At 42.8% G+C, this 17,579-nt stretch overlaps 1 protein-coding gene across 1 annotated transcript in view; it reads right to left on the bottom strand.

Annotated features, from left to right (window-relative positions):
- plb1 (phospholipase B1) overlaps window positions 1–17,579 on the bottom strand; it is a 197,092-nt gene that overhangs the window by 122,812 nt on the left and 56,701 nt on the right. The window contains exons 19-25 of the mRNA XM_048596672.1: window positions 17,222–17,295; window positions 14,595–14,638; window positions 12,460–12,568; window positions 11,779–11,830; window positions 7,379–7,459; window positions 5,355–5,420; window positions 2,292–2,392 (exon numbers count right to left, since the gene is read on the bottom strand). Of these exons, the coding sequence (XP_048452629.1) occupies window positions 2,292–2,392; window positions 5,355–5,420; window positions 7,379–7,459; window positions 11,779–11,830; window positions 12,460–12,568; window positions 14,595–14,638; window positions 17,222–17,295 (527 nt within the window). The remainder of the gene's footprint in view (window positions 1–2,291; window positions 2,393–5,354; window positions 5,421–7,378; window positions 7,460–11,778; window positions 11,831–12,459; window positions 12,569–14,594; window positions 14,639–17,221; window positions 17,296–17,579) is intronic.

Genomic DNA, 17,579 nt, shown 5'->3' with positions numbered 1-17,579 from the left:
AGAGCAGCACATGGGAAACAGTCCCAGAGCAGCACATGGGAAACAGCTCTGGAGCTGGACGGAGACCGGTGTGATGGGAAAAATCCTTACCCTAGAACTTACCTTAGGACACTATAATGTTAACCCCTTAATATTTTCCTATTTTTAACTTGTTTTCAACTCTGTAATTAAGCAACTACTTTTATTCCTCTGCTGTATCCAAGAACCGTACCTAGGTGCTTGTACCTAAGATGTCACCGTAAGAAGACAAACATTATAAAAGCTTTTCACTGTACTCCTACAATGGATTACATGTGACAATAAAAGGATATTGTATTTTATTGTATTGTTGGATAGTAATCTTGTGTGAGTCGTAACTAAAGAGAACTCACTCCCACTGCCAAGTACTGAGAGGGTTTAAAATAAATAGCACAGGAATCACAGCAAGATGTTTACAATCTGAAATATACTTCATGAAAATCTAAGGATGGCAGGACAGGTTCTGTGATACATCTGCAGCATGTGGGAGTTTCTAGATGCTAGTTTGGTCCACAGCAACATGTCAGAGGCAAGTGTTTGAAGTTTGAGCAGCTTTGCCTCAGTCTCTATGAGCTGAACTGCAGACACTGTGACACTTCAGAAAGAGGGACGTTACCTGAATTCTTTGTTCCAGGAGGCATTCGCACCTCTTAGGGTTGAGTCATCTCATTTAGTCAGTGTTCAGGGACAAGAGAATACAACTGCGAGTGAGGCAGGTGAGGGAGATCTGAAGTGCAGGAGAACAGGGATCTCAGTCTTTGCAATTGTCAAAAAGGGGTTATTTTAGTTTGTCTGGATGGGAGTGATGGCTGTGGGATGGAATGAGCAAACTGACCATGGCACAGTGATAAGGGAAGCCACTCAAGAGGAAGGAGTAAGAAAAAGTGTAATAATAGTAGGTGACAACATAGTGACACCATTCTCTACAGCAAAGAGCCAAGAGGGTTGTGTTTCTGTTGGTGCAATGGCCTGGGACATTTGCTCTGGGCTGGAGAGGAACTTTCAATGGGGAGAGGTGATAAGTAGGTTTCAACAACACAGGCAGGATAAACGAGGTTCTGCATTGTCACTATGAGGATATAGGCGCCAAATTAAAAAATAAAACCACAAGACCATCATTACTTGAGCTACTTGTAAATTAGCATAAGGCAAATAGATTCAAAAGATGAATCCTTGGCTCAAGATTTGGTGTGAAAGAAGTGAGCTCCGGTTCATGGGCCACTGGCTCTAGTTTTGGATTTGTGCTGATAGAACAGTCTCTAGCTGAACCACGCTGGGTCAGACATCCTTTCTGACTAAACAATTAGGGAATTGGAATGTATCATACTTAACATATTGGGGGCAAGGGTGACATTTGGGAATGCTTGGTAAATCAAAGAATTGAGTCAAGGTCAAAGAGAAAGATAAATGGCAAACAGACCATGAGAGGAAAGGATAGATTGCATGAATCTAAAAGTCAACCAACAAATAAAAGTAAAATTTACAAAGTGACTAAAGGGTAAAACTAAAGATTCTGTATCTGAATGCACATAACATTCAAAACAAAGCTGAAGAACTGAGACTGCAAATACAAATAGATTGGTGTGATCTGGTAACCATTACAGGCGTGGCTCCCAGATGATAGACTGGGATCTGACTCTTGAAGAATACAGGACATTTAGGAATAATAGGAAAACAAGGAAAGGTGTAGGGGTGCCTCTGTTACTTAGTGATGGCATTAGCACAACAGAAAGTGATGATTTAACTTCAGAAATCCAAGATGTGGAAACAGTTTGGGAAGAAATAAGAAATGATAAAGGCACAAAATCTCTTTGGGGAGTGGTGTACATGACCTCAACCCTCTTGGTAACTTCCCATGAAATTCCAGAAGGTACAACGCTTGCCCTTTCACCATCTCCCTCCTCATTGTCTGGGTGAAGCAGCAGTCTACCTGTACTTCTCTCAATTTAGTCTACTGCATTCGAAATGATGCTGCTCCTTCACATTGGCAAAACCAAACACAGGCTGGGGAACTGCTTTGCTGTATTCTAGGTTCAAGGTAGAACCGTGTTTTACTAGGAACATATAACTGGAGGCTTCAGTGGAAACTTTATTACTGTGATATAATGTATGCCATTAAAGATATAAAAATAATTAAACAGATAGGTCAGAGCTGAACAGGTCAAGGCTTTCAGCACTCTTCCTTCCTGCTGTTAATGATTTGTAATCAAAATGCATTTGATAGTTATTAACTGTGATTTCTTATGGAAAATTTGGTTAAACAGAATACAAACTTTAAGAGGAACCGTGGACAATTCACCCTTGTGTTAGTGAAAAGCCCACGCAATGGTAAAATGTTGAGAACCGTCACCAGATTCACGAAAGCTCGTGGGACCTGAAAACAAAATGAAAAAGTAGCATCAATCTGCAACTATCTGGCTAGCTAACTGTAAGTAATACAAAGTATACTGCTGCTGAGAGAACTGAAAGAACTGCGGATGCTGTAAATCAGGAACAAAAACAAAGTTGCTGGAAAAGCTCAGCAGGTCTGGCAGCATCTGTGAAGGAAAAAACAGAGTTAAAGTTTTGGGTCCGGTGACACTTCCTCAGGACAGGAAAGGTCACCGGACCTGAAATGTTAACTCTGTTTTCTCCTTCTCAGATGCTGCCAGACCTGCTGAGCTTTTCCAGCAACTTTGTTTTGTTGCTGCTGCTGAGAGAGGTGGGTTTGAGGATATTGCATTATCAGGACAGTTCCTGATTTGGGCAATTGGCTATTGACCACAATCTCACCTCTGATTTTAGAAGGACATAAGTGCAAGTTATGATGCACAGATTTGAACACAACGTTTATGCTAAGTTTTCAATACAGTACACAGAGAATACTGCACTTTCAGTTGTGAAATCTTTTAGATTCAGATATTAAGCCAAGGCACTAAAAGATGCCTCAGCAATATCCAGAGAGAGGAGGGTGTTATTCCTGATATCCTAGCCAATGTTCATCTCTCGGTCAATTTCACGACAGCACATCATCCAGTCTTCCTTCTTTTGTTGTTTGTTTAAGCTTTTTGTATGAAACTTGGTTGCCACAATTCTTATTAAACATCAGTAACTACACTTCAGAAACACTTCCTTGCCTGTGAAATACATTTGAACAATCCAAGGTTGTGATAGATGATACATAAATGCAACCCCTTTTGTATGATGAAGACTGTAGATGTCAATTTTCAACTCCAAAACTGAAATTGTCTCCTTTGGTTTAGATTTAGCGGCTGCCACACTTTAGAAAGGATGTCAAGACCTTAGGGAGAGCGAAGAGGTTTGCTGGAATGGTACCATGGATGAGGGACTACGTGGAGAGGTTATGTAGACTGGGTTTGATCTCCTTGGAGCAGGGAGGTTAAGGGAAATAGAAGAATGGAGCACTGACATAAATTTCCAATATACAGCTCAGTAGTAGATCATTCTGTTCCTTTCAGTTTTCATGCTCCACTTGAGCTTCCTTCCATCTTTAATCCTCTACATTGATCAGTTTCATGATCTATTCCCTTCTCCCTCATGTAGTTGCATGGCTTCCCCCTAAGTGCACCAATGCTGTTTGTTTCAATCACTCCCTCTGCTGGGCTGTCTCATATTTTCACCACATTTTGGATAAACAAATTTTTTTTGTGTGTATTTCCTACTGAATTTCATCATGCCTCCTCAGTATTGATGGACTCCAGTTATGACTCCTCCCAAAATATAGAAACATTCTCTTTGCAACTATTCTTATCAAAACCTTTAGCAATTTTAAAGACCCCTATTAGAATATAAGAACATAAGAACTAGGAGCAGGAGTAGGCCATCTGGCCCCTCGAGCCTGCCCCGCCATTTAATAAGATCATGGCTGATCTTTTTGAGACTCAGGTCCATTTAACCGCCCACTCACCATAACCCTTAATTCCTTTACTGTTCAAAAATTTATCTAGCCTTGCCTTAAAAACATTCAGCGAGGTAGCTTCAACCGCTTCACTGGGCAGGGAATTCCACAGATTCACAACCCTTTGGGTGAAGAAGTTCCTCCTGACCTCAGTCCTACATCTGCTTCCCTTTATTTTGAGGCGATGCCCTCTAGTTCTAGTTTCACCTCCTAGCAGAAACAACCTCCCTGCCTCCACCTTATCTATTCGCTTCATAATCTTATATGTTTCTATAAGATCTCCCCTCATTCTTCTGAATTCCAATGAGTATAAGCCAAGTCTACTTAGTCTCTCCTCATAATCCAACCCTCTCAACTCTGGAATCAACCGAGTGAATCTCCTCTGCACCCCCTCCAGTGCTACTATATCTCTTCTCAAGTAAGGAGACCAAAACTGCACACAGTACTCCAGGTGTGGCCTCACCAGGACCCTATACAGCTGCAGCATAGCCTCCCTGTTTTTAAACTCCATCCCTTGAGCAATGGCAGACAAAATTCCATTTGCCTTTTTAATTACCTGCTGCACCTGCAATCCTACTTTTAGCGATTCATGCACAAGGACACCCAAGTCCCTCTGCACAGCAGCGTGCTGCAATTTTTTACCATTTAAAACATAGTCCATTTTGCTGTTACCAAAATGGATGACCTCACACTTATCAACATTGTACTCCATCTGCCAGACCTTTGCCCACTCACTTAGACTATGTATATCCCTCTGCAGACTTTCAGTGTCTTCTGCACACTTTGCTCTACCACTCACCTTAGTATCATCTGCAAATTTTGACACACCACACTTAGTCCCCAACTCCAAATCATTTATGTAAATTGTAAACAATTGCGGTCCCAACACTGATCCCTGAGGCACACCACTAGCCACTGACCGCCAACCAGAAAAACACCCATTTACCCCTACTCTTTGCTTTCTACTAGTCAACCAATCCTCTATCCATGCCAATACATTACCTGTAATACCGTGCAACTTTATCTTATGTAGCAGCCTTTGGTGTGGCACCTTGTCAAATGCCTTCTGGAAATCCAGATACACCACATCCACAGGTTCCCCATTGTCCACCATTGTCCACCCTTCAGCATCTTTTCTCAAGACAAAAAAGTCTGAAATTATTCATCCTTTCATAAAATGTATACTCTCGCACTTCTGATATAATCCTTGTAAACCTTCCCTGCTCCCTCCTCACTATCTGTATATCCTTTGTATGACCAGAACCACACTTTGTATTTTCAGTGTGGTCAAACCAAGGTTCAATACAGGTCTGGTACAACTTACCTACTTTTCAATTCTATTGCACCAAGTTTGCTTTTTTTCAATCTCTGTTCATGCCAAGGGTCCAGCCAATTAGCAAGTTTTGAGGGCAATGCAAATTCGCCGAAATACACTTACCTCATTGTGAAGCATATCCAATGCATTCCGGATGCTGTTTGTAAAGTTTTCTGGAGAATATTTGCTCTACAGATTGTAAAAGGAGAGAAAATGATGATTTAATCACAAAACTCATATCATGCCTTTCATGCTGAAAATCCATCACACAATGAATTACTTCAAAATAGGGTGACTGGTGTTAAGTCAAGTACTATGCTGTGCACAGCAATGGTGGGCAGGCTTGGTTCACTGCCATGGTTTAGTATAAGTCCAAGCTAATCAATGAATAAAACCTGCCCAGACTTAAATGCCATACTAGCCTAGCTTTCCTGATGAACAGTAAAGGTAAAGTTGCCATTGTCCCAGATGACCATAGGGCAACTCTCTCATTAGGTAGAGAAATGACTGCTGGTGGTTTAAACTGGGGGTCACCATGCTTCAGGTGAGGGGTAAAGATTGAGAGGCAGGATGTTCATGGTAATCTCAGCTAGTACAGGATTTGAACCTGCACCATTGGTAGCGCTCTGCATTGCAAACCAGCTGTCCAAGCTCCAAGCTAACCTCACAACTTGTTGGACTATAACCTGGAGCCGTGAGACCTTCTGACTTTGTCCACCGCAGTCCAACACTGGCACCTTCACACCATGGCTACTCTGGAGCAGAGAATTCCAAAGATTCCCAACCTCTGGAGCAAAGGAACTTTTCCTGGGCTTAGTCTGAAACACTGAACACCTTATCTTCAGACTATACTCTCCAGCCATAAGAAACTATCCCTGTGTGTCTACCCTGCCAAACCCTCTCAAAATTCTATACATTTTAAGGATTCAACTCTTATTTATCTAAACCTCAGGGAATAGAGGTCCCTCAATTTCTTCCTATAAAGCTCAATGGCCTCCTTTTTCTGAGTTGTTTATATGTTCCAGTAGACAAACGGGTCACAAATTCAATATAAATTTAGAATTGACTCCTTCACACATGTGAAATGCATATGGAATACCATTCTGGAGATGAAAGTGACAGCCAAAGATCTAGCATTATTTGTCAAGTATCAAGGTGCTGTGATGGTGAAGAGCTATCCCTTCTTTCTAGATCAATAGATTGACTGATGTCCCATATCCAGAGTGATTCATCTTGTGAATGAGAAGGTCCATATGCAGTGATCCAGTGTACAAATTCCCCAGCCCTCAGCAAACACATACAGACCTCCTCCAAACTTCCATAAAGGTGGGAAGTAAACAGTTTAATTTCATTTTATGCTTGATTGCAAAATGGTGGAGGTAGTTGGCCTGTCATAAATCTACAATTGTGGCAATTTGCACCAGGATGCAGACTTTTTCAGAAAGCAAATGCTTTCCATTCCAGACGTGTTGCCCTTCCTCGTTAAGTTGAGAGATTAATCACTGCCCCACATTTGGAAGAAAATTCAGTAGGTTTCCTTGCAGGATGCCCAAGATTTGTGCATTTTAATACAGCACACATTCACCTCATTGGTGTTTGTGGGATAAACAAGCCCAAACACCAGCTACAAAAGGTAAAGATGCCATGGTCCCTGCTTGGAGAGAGATGACTGGTGGTGGTTTAATCTGAAGGTCACGATGCCTCAGATGAGGGGAGAGTTGAGGAGAGTCTTTCATGGTAACCCCAGTCAGGGCAGAAATTGAACCTGTGTTTTTGGTGTCACTCTGCATTACTATCTAACTGTCCAGCCAACTGAGCTAACCAACTGCCACCCCTCCAGCTATGCAGCAATAGGGGGCACCCTGAGAATTTGAAGTGTGCAATATAAATCCAGTTCTTGCTTTGCTACTTTTATGCACATTAAAATTTATCCATCATAACTTAGCCTATCCAAGAGGTGGGTGCAAATCTCTCTAAAGATACTTTATCTTGTGGAACTGTTCCACAGTGTAATTTGTTACTGGAACAGGGAGGGAATAGAAGAGAGAAAATTGAAAGAGAAGACACTTTACTGGAGTTAAGTGAGGAAAAGTAGAGATTCTAGACTCCAGTAAAGTTCAATGCAAGTATATATCAACATCACCTACAGGGTCCTTGCAACATGCGCAGAGATCATTCCCTCCGATGAACAAGGTGATAATCTTCCAATCTTCTTGAAAATTGATTCTCTGTTGAAACAGAGTCACAAAGACATAAGTAATCCACTGTTAATCCCTCATCAGCTGGCGACCCACAATCCATTCCACAGCCACAGAGTGGCTCCCACCCGCCCCTGCCATTTGCCCCTCACCCTGCTTGTCCCTCCATTATCTCCACCCAACCCTGTGCCTTGTTTCTTATGCTTTGCCCATCTCTCCTCTGGCTTTGTTGTTGATTCAATTACCGGCTACGTTGCCATGGGAATTCAGAGGCCTAGTGGTGGACTAGTAATCCAGAAGCCTTGGCTAACACTCTGGGGGCATAGATTCAAAGCAGACAGTGGCAGCTCGTGGAATTTAAATTCAATTCCATAAAACTGGGAGTTGTGCACCCACCCCCTAAAAAAGTGCTTCACTAATTTTTTTTAGGGAAGCAAATCTGCCATCCATAACTGGCCAGGCCTACATGACTCCAGATCCACTGCAATGATTTTCAATTCCTTCACAAGATCGGGGCATCATGGCTAAGTCAACATTTATTATTCATTCCTTATTGCCCTTGTAAAGGGGGTGGCAAGTTGACTTCTTGAACTGCTGCTGTCCTTGGGGTATAGGGACGGAGGTATACTTTTGAGGAGGGAGGTGCCAGAATTTGATCCAGTGACACTGAAAGAATAGCAATATATTTCCAAGTCAGGATGCTGCATGACTTGAAGTGGAGCTTGCAGTTGGTGGTGTTCCCATGCATTGGTAAGACCATACCTGGAGTACTATGCGCAGTATTGGACATCTTGTTTAAGGAAAGGGTAAAAAGTTATCAGGAGTAATCAGAGTGACCGTGTTCTAGTAAAAGGTGAATTAGGCTCATGGAACTGAATGGCTTACTCCTAGTTCTTAAGTTTGTATGCACACTCATATGTTTTTGTTCTTTATTCATTCACGGGATGAGGGTGTCGCTGGCTAGGCAGCATTTATTGCCCATCCCTAATCGCCCAGAGGACAGTTAAGAGTCAACCACATTGCTGTGGGTCTGGAGTCACATGTAGGCCAGACCAGGTAAGGATGGCAGTTTCCTTCCCTAAAGGACATTAGTGAACCAGATGGGTTTTTCCGACAATTGACAATGGATTCATGGTCACCATTAGATCCTTAATTCCAGACATTTAGTGAATTCAAATTCTACTATCTGTTGTGGCAGGATTCAAACCTGGGTCCCCAGAACGTTATCTGGGTCTCTGGATTAACAGTCCAACGATAATACCACTAGGCCATTGCCTCCCCTGTAATTGCTGCCCTTGTCTTTCTTGTGTTTGGAAGGTGCTATCTCAGGAGCATTGGTAAGTTGCTGCAGTGCAACTGTTGAAGTACATGCTGCAGCCACTGTGTGACCAAAGTGCAGGAATGAATGTCATAGATGATGGATAGGGTGCCAATCAATCCGGCTGCTTTGTACTGGATGGTGTCAACCTTCTTGAGTGTTGTTGGAGCTGCACCCATCCAGGTAAGTGGGGAGTATTCCATCACACTCCTAGCTTGTGTTTTGTAGATGGCAGACAGGCTTGGGACTCGGAAAGTGAGTTACTTGCTGCAAGATTCCTGGCCTCTGACCCACTTTTATAGCCACTTTGTTTATGTGACTTGGCCAGTTCCATTTCTGCACTATGATAAAACCCAGAGGTGGATTCAGTAATGGTAACGCCATTGCATATCAAGGGATGATGGTTTAATCTTTTCTTATTGGAGATGGTCGTTGCCTGGCATTTGTATTGTCTAAATGTTACTTGCCACTTTTCAGCACAAGCCTTGATTTTGACCAAGTCTTGTTGCATTTGGACATGGATAGCTTCAGTATCTGAGGAGTCATGAAATGGTGCTGAATATTGTGCAATCATTAGTGAACATCTCCACTTCTGGCCTTATAATGGAGGAAGGTGATCGATGAAGCAGCTGAAGATTGTTGGGTCCAGCTCACTACCCTGAGGAACTCCTGCAGAGATGTCCTGGAACTGAGATAACTGACCTCCATCAACCACAACTATCTTCTGATGTACCAGATATGACTCCAACCAGCGGAGATTTCTCCCCATGAGTCCCATTGATTTAAGTTTTGCTCGCGCTCCTAATGCACACTCAGTCAAAACTTGACAACTGCCTGCTTTCTCCTATTCTTATGTGGGATGTGGTCATCACTGGCGAGGCAAATTTGCTGCCCATCCTTAATTGCCCTTAAACTGATTGTCTCTCCAGGCCATTTCAGAGGGCAATTATAAGCGAACCACATTTCTGGAGCCATGACTGGGTCATCTTAGGTAAGGACTGCAGATATCTATCCAAAAATGAATGTTACTGTTTTTTACAACAATCATTAGATTATCCTTTTAATTCCAGATATTATTACATTTAAATTTTGCCATAGTAGGATTTAAAACCATGTCCTCATAGTAATAGCCCGGGGCAGTGGATTCCTACTCCAGTAAACATAAAGTCCCCATAGTCTTAACAAACTATTGGACTATTCTCTCATTAGGGAGATGACTGGTGGTGGCTTAACCTAAGGGTCACCATGGCTCAGGAAAGGGGCAAGGTTGGAAAGGAGAATCCTTATGGTAACTTCAGCTAATGCAGGAATTGAATCCTCACTGTTTGGTGTTGCACTGCAGTGCAAATCAGCTGTCTGGCTAACTGAGCTAACCAACTCCTGCCTAATCCAATAACAATGCCACAAGGCCACTGCCTCATTAATAACGCTACTGGGTAGTTGCCGCTGCTGTAACTGTACTAGAACAGATGGGGGTGGGCCAAGGCTTTTTCTGGATCACAGGTCTTCAGTTCTATTGATAGAATGTTGTCAAAACTCATAGACTTTGGGTCTCAGTACCTTCAACCCCTTCTTGATATCACATGAAGTAAATTGTGTTTGTTGAGGACAGGTAGCTATGATGTTAGGGTTCTCAAAAGGACTCTGAGAATAATTGTCCGCTAGGTATTCCTGGCTGAAGACTGTTGAAAATCTTTGGCCTTATCTTTTGCACTGATGTGCTGGGTTCTTCCATCATTGAGGATGGGGCTACTTGAGGAGACTCCTCCTCCAGTGAGTTGTTTAATTGCCCTCCACCATTCACGACTGGGTATAGCAGGACTGCAGAGCTTAGATCTGATGCTTTGATGCTGGAATCATTTAGCTCTATCTATCACTAGCTGCTTATTCTGTTAGGCAGGTAAATAGTCCTGTTTTGTAGCTTCACTAGATTGACGCCTTACTCTTAGGTATGCCTGGTGCTGCTCCTGACATGCTCTCTTGCACTCTCCATTGAACCAGGGTTGATCCCCTGGCTTGATGGTAACCGTAGAAGTGGCAGGTGGTGGTGGGTGGAGTTACTAGGCCCTGATACCCCGTATTACTTAGACCTTGCGTATTGCTATTTATGTTGCATACATATTTAAATAACTCTACGTGTATGTACGTGGCAATTTCAATAAAACAAAATATTGTGCCATTTATTTTCCTTTTAATCACTTTCCCTTGTATTGATTGAGATGAAGGGTAGTATTGCTGGAGTGGAATACTTTCCACTCAAGTCTGTCAGCCGTACTATCAAACATAAGAGCATAAGAAATAGGACCATGAGCTCGTTCAACCCATCAAGCCAGCCTCGGTATTCAATAAGATCATAGATGATCAGCTCCAGGCCTTGACTCCTCTTTTGTGTCAGTTCCTCATTACCCTCAACTCCCTGATATTTCAAAATTACATCCGCCTCATCTTTAAATGATTACAGGATGTTCAGAATGATTTTGGACTTTTCAATATGCACATTTAATATCTGTTGTTAAGCAAATCTAAAAAGAAGGATTTGAATATCTGCGTCCATTGCTTCTTCAATGTTTGCTGATAAACCAAGTTCAATAAGGTCTATGGAGCAGGATGTGTCACCAACATGAGAGCTGAGAGAAGAATATTGGAAAAGACTCAGTAAAGGGTGTTATAAAAGCATGTAGGGGCAAACCCACATGAAGTCAATTACAAATGAAACAAAATAACAGACACACTGGTTTGGAAGGTGATGGGTTGCTGAGCAGCAGATCAAGAAGGGATTGGAAGTCAGGAAAAACCTCAGAATGTTTGTAACCTTCCTCGCCTCAGCCTAAGTATCACTGAGTTGAGAAACAGGGCAGAATATTCTTCCACCTTTTGCACCTCAACTTTGGCTTGAGAAGATCATTTGTCCCATCAGTCCTCCCACCAATAATTCCCCACAGTGAGACTGCCAGCTTGGTGCCAGGCAACTGGGGCAGCTTTGTGTTCACTTAAAGCCCTGGAGTTTTCATTCATAAGGTCAGAGATTTACCGAATCATTTCTCAGCAGCTTCACCAGGCTCCTGATTTGGCTCATCAGTTCCCTGCAAAACATTGGGGAATAAAAGAAAGTAGTCAACAAACTGCATTCTAAGTGGGATTTCTTCAAAGGGTTCAGATTTCATATTGAAAAATATCATAGAACAGTATAGAATTTACACATTTGATGTGTTTTCAATGAATATTATCGATTTTCTTCTTGTTCTTTATTTCTAAGTGGCAAGGAATGCCATGGTTTATAGGTTTATTCTAATATCATCTGTGACAGCCAATGACTGGCATTCTCCCCAGATGTATGAATATGTCATCATTCATCTTATATTTGGTTGTCCTCATGAGCAAGTTTACTGAGTTCACTGTGACAAAGGGAGTAGGTTAAGAAACAATAGCATGCTATCTTCACCATGAACTACAGCATGGAATTAGTGGGTACCATTTCCCTGTATTATGCTTTCCTCACCCAATTGTCTAAAGGTGACAACTAACTTTTAGGATAAACAAAAGAGAATGACGTTTTGCTGACAATCACTGCAATTCTCAGAGTTATCCTATCGTACAAATGTTATTCAGCACCATAATGCTCGGATGGAGTGGATGTGAAAAGCCAGGATGTAATAGCCCATGACTGACAAGGCCAGACACCCATGTAAATATCTAAAGAACTTAGACCTACATAGACTCAGCTCCTGCGACAGCCTGATTCAAGAAAGCCTGGGGAGTGTCTTCACGGCCAATACCAGTGGAATATCCGACCAACGAAGGGTTGAACTCACGGAGAATATCTGAAAAGGTATAACATCCAAGTGAGATGAAAGCATACACTCAAAATTCATGCAAGTAAGGAAGGCTATTACAAACTTGCCTTGGTAACACATCTGCTAAAGGCATAAATTGGAGACATCAGCTGAGAAATTCTAATGAGAAACTCTCTTTCAGACAAAAAATGTACATCAGTACATTTAGTTGCTCTGGAAGTTCCTGGACAGGAGCCTTCTGTTATGAAAAAGCAGCAAGATGTGCGAGAATCCTTGCAGCCAGCAGCAGGGATGGTAATTTTTGAAACCATATCTTCTTTCCTTACTCTGAAAGTGTTGTATTCTGGAATTTAAATGTCCAGCAACAACTTTCACAGCTACTGTGAATGGGTGAGTATATAAGTTCAGGATGGTATTGGTAGGGGGAAGGGAGCAACATTGGTGAGGAGGAAGGGTACAAGGGGGCTAGAATGGGTAGGGTGCAGACTGGGTGGAAGTAAGTAGAGAGAAGGGTGCCAGGTGGGTAGAGGGTAGAGTGCCAGGTGGATGAGGAGGGAGAGGGAGAGTGACGGTAGCAGGTGAATGGGAAGGTGTAAGGGGGTAGAGTTCCAGGTGGTAAGGAGGTAGGATACCAGGTGAGTGGATATTGGTAGAGGGAAGAATGGCAGAAAGGTGGGGCAGCATGGTGGCTCAGCAATTAGCACTTTTGCCTCACAGCACCAGGAGCCTGGGTTTAATTCCAGCCATGGGCGACTGTCTATGTGGACTTTGCACATTCTCCCCGTGTATGCATGGGTTTCCTCCGGGTGCTCAGGTTTCCTCCCACAGTCCAGGTAGAAAGTTTAGGCGAGGTAGTTTAGCCATGGGAAATGCAAAGTTACAGGGATGGGGTGGGTCTGAGTGGGTTGCTCTTCAAAGGGTTGGTGTAGACTCGATGGACTGAATTGCTTGCTTCCACATTGTAGGAATTCTATGAGGAGGTCAGGTGACAGATATATAGCTGAATGTACAGATAGGCTGAGCGTGGATGAGTCTTTAAGGGGAGACTGAGTCCTAGTTTCATGTTAGTGACTAGGTGTATGTTGCAATGATAGACTTTATTAATAAGGTTATGATGGGACCTCGATGATAGTTCTATCTCCTGCAAGGTCTGGAGTTGTTCTCCCAACCTGATCCACATGAAGTGTTTAAAGCAAGCCTCACCATTAACCCTTTCGGAGCTTTACACCCTTATAAAACAAACCACTTATTCACAGGGGAAGGTTGTGCTGTCAAGGTAACCTCTTTGGTGTGTTGTTGCACTGTAGCCAGTAAATGCTACAGTCATAAGATAATTGTGGATACACCTTCCAGTTTCAAGTTTACCAAACAGCTCACTGCTCTCATCGTTTAATGTGGACTTTTATATTTGGAGTACTGGTACACACCGAAGAGTAGATGGCAGCTACAGCTCTACAAAGCACTGGAACACTGCATTGAGTTCAGGTCACTACACCTTTGTACTTTAAACTTTATATTGTCCTTGGTGGGAGTGCATGGTAGATTTTCCAGAATAATGCTTAGACTCCAGAAGTTAAATTGCAATAATAAGTAATACAAACAGGGGTTGTATTCCCTGAAATTGAGAATGTAACGAGTCAGAGAAGCACAGAATGGCTGCAGGAAAGGAGGAGGAGACCACTCAGTCCAGCTTGTCTGTGCCAGCTTGTCTGTACCAATTTATCTTGTGCCAAACCCCTGCCTAAAAATGGGGGGATATTGGCTAAGAATTAAAGCCAAGCCTTTCTAAAATGAGGTTAAGGGCTGGAAGCAAAAAATGTATGGTGCAAGCTGCCACAGCTTCTAGTTACTGACAATGATAAGTATGTGTGAACATGAAAACCAAGTCTTCTCCACCTTCAGCCTGCCCTGAGGACCCCTGCAGTGGTACCCCCTTGCCCCTACCAGCCTGGGCTGCCAATGATAGCAGGCATTGAAGGAAAGTAAGGCAAGAATGATATCTTGCAAGAAACCAATATGGATGAATAACCTCGATAGAATATGAGCTACTTACTCGTCAATGTGGTGACAGCAGTTATATTTTCATCTCCTCCAATGCTGTGAAACACAAAAGTTAGGTGTTCATTTCAGTTCACTTCCACTTACTGTGAAATTCACAAACTAGTCATGAAATGGAAGTAAAAAAAATTGCTGCATGCTGAGAGATTGTTCTGCCATTTATCAGGTGTACATTAGCAATGGGCAAGCTGCTCAGTCTTGTTTTTAAACTTCTCATCACCTTTGTTTGCATTCCTCCATCTATCCTACCTTTGTCACTTCCTAAAGCCCAGCAGCTCTCTGGGATCTCTGTGCCCACCACCCCCACACCCCGCCCTCCCCCCCCACCGCTACCCACCCTCCCGCACCCCCCACCCCACCCCCAAGTTCTGGCCTCCTAACCATTAATGGTTAATTGCCTCCAACACTGTTGATCATGCCTGAAGAACATAAGAAATAGGAGGAAGAGTAGGCCACTCAGCCCTATAAGCCCACTCTGCCATTAAAAGAAGTCGTGGCTGATCTTAAACACTATTTTTCTGCACTATCCTTAATCCCTTGATTTATCAACCGGTCAATCTCAGTCTTGAACAAACTGAAAGAAATCCACCCACAATTCTCTGGGCTGATTCACATCCACTTGATTGATTAGGCCCTTCCTCATTTCAGTCCTAAACGATCTGCTTTTAACTCTGAGACTGTCTCCTGGTTCTAGATACCCTGTCCCCCAGCCCCACTCCAGGGGAAACATCTTTCCTGTATCCACCTGTTGATTGCTGGAATTATTTTGTGTGTTTAAACCACCCATGCTTCTCAATGTCCAGAAAATGTAGCTCTGGATTCTTTAACCTTTCTTCACAGGACAAATCCTCCAACCTAGGAATTAGTTTGGTAAACCTTTGTTGCATTCCATCTGGCAAATAGATCTTTCCACAAGACCATACGATGTAGGAGCAGGATTAGGCCAATCAGCCCAGCAAGTCTACTCCACCACTCCATGAAAGTATGGTTGGTCTGATAATCCTCAACTCCACTTTCCTGCCTTTTCGCCATAACCCTTGATTGCCTCACTGATTAAAAATCTATCTATTTAAACCTTGAATATACGTAACAACCCAGCCTCAATAGCCCTCTATGGTAAAGAATTCCACAAATTTACTGCCTTTTGGAAGCAGAAATTCCTCCTTATTTCTGTGATAACCTTTAGTCAAGGAGACCAAAACTGCCTACAGTACACTAAGTGTGGTCTCACCAAGGCTCTATATAGTGGTAGTAATGCATCTTTGCTCAGATACTCAAATCCTCGATTAAAGCCAACGTGGCATTTCTCTCTTAATTTGTTTGCTGTACCTGCATTTTAACCTTCAGTGAGTCATGAACAAGGACACCCAAGCCCCTTTGATGCTCTCACTATTTATAAAATACTCCACATTTCTATTTTGCCTACCAAAGTGCTTACATCACATTTCTCCATGTTGTATTCCATCAGCAATTTTATGCCCACCCACTGAGTCGCCCCAAATGCGTTTAAAGTGTCTTTGCATCCTTCTCACAACTCACACTTACGCCTGGTTTTGTGTCACCCACAAAGTTGGAAATATTATATTTAATCCTCACATCCAAATTATTGATATGTTTTGTGAATGGCTGGGGCCCAAGCTCTGATCCTTGTGGTACCTCATCAACCACAGGCTGCTAACCTGAGAATGACTTATTGATTCCTGTACTCAGTATTCTCTCTGTTTATCAGGTTGTGATTTCAGTACATTCCCCTCAACCCCATGTGCTCTAATTTAACAACCTTTTGTGTGACCTTAGCAAAAGCTTTCAGAAAATCTAAAAATGACATCAACTAGTGACCTCTCATCTATTTTTCCAGTTACACCTTATAAAATTATTCATAGAATCCCTACAGTGTGGAAACAGGCCCTTCAGCCCAACAAGTCCACACTGAACCTCTGAGCACCCCACCCAGACCCATCCCCTTATAACCCACCTAATCTACACATCCCTGAACACTATGGGCAATTTAGCATAGCCAATTCACCTAACCTGCACATCTTTGGACTGTGGAAGGAAACTGAAGCACCCGAAGGAAACCTGTGCAGACACGGGGAGAATGTGCAAACTCCTACAGACAGTTGCCTGAGGATGAAATCGAACCTGGGTCTTGGCACTGTGAGGCAGCAGTGCTAACCACTGAGCCACCATACCACCCCCATTCTATTCTATGATTCTAAAATAGTCCTTGATTATTTTTAAGGCAGAAGTGGATCATAGAATTTCTACAGTGTGGAAGTGGCCATTTGACCCATCAAGTCCACGCTGACCCTCTGAACAGCATCCCACCTATCCCCCTACCCTATCCCTGTAACCCTGCATTTCCCATTGTTAATCCACATAGCCTGCACACCCCTTGACACTGTGGGCAATTTAATATCTATTGAAATGTGCTGCAGATCAGAAAATGAAGATTGGGATTTACTCGAAGTACTGAGTCTGAGAAATGAACATTTATCATTGCTGTTCAAGACTACTCAGAAAACTACATTTAAAGATAAGAATTACGCACCCAGCCAAGCATAAAGTGACAAAACTTTCATTCTTGGACTCAAGAGAAGGCGGAGAGCAAAAATTACTAACCTCCAGGAAAATCCTCTGTACTGGGTGAGAACATCAAGAAGATCACTGGGCTTTGATCCTGCTCCATTCCCAGCCTATAGCATAGATAAAAGACACATTTGTGAAAATAGATGCTGTGTACAATTCACCATGTTAGCGTGTTTGTGTCAGGGCCTTATCTAGCAAGACAATGGTGGAGACCCTGTGACAACTTTTGGGATGTTCCATTCCCAGTGAAAGAACAAACTCAACTTTGGTCCCTTCATCAGAAAAGGGGGAGGGGAAGGGGGTTCTGAAATGAATAGGGAGAGAGGGGGAGGCGGATAGAAGATGGATAGAGGAGAGGATAGGTGGAGAGGAAACAGACAGGTCAAAGAGG

The sequence above is a fragment of the Rhincodon typus genome, chromosome 5 (genome assembly GCF_021869965.1).
Source record: "Rhincodon typus isolate 14 chromosome 5, sRhiTyp1.1, whole genome shotgun sequence".
Taxonomy (NCBI): domain Eukaryota; kingdom Metazoa; phylum Chordata; class Chondrichthyes; order Orectolobiformes; family Rhincodontidae; genus Rhincodon; species Rhincodon typus.
The sequence above is the reverse complement of the archived record's forward strand: the minus strand, read 5'-3'. Positions and strand labels throughout refer to the sequence as shown.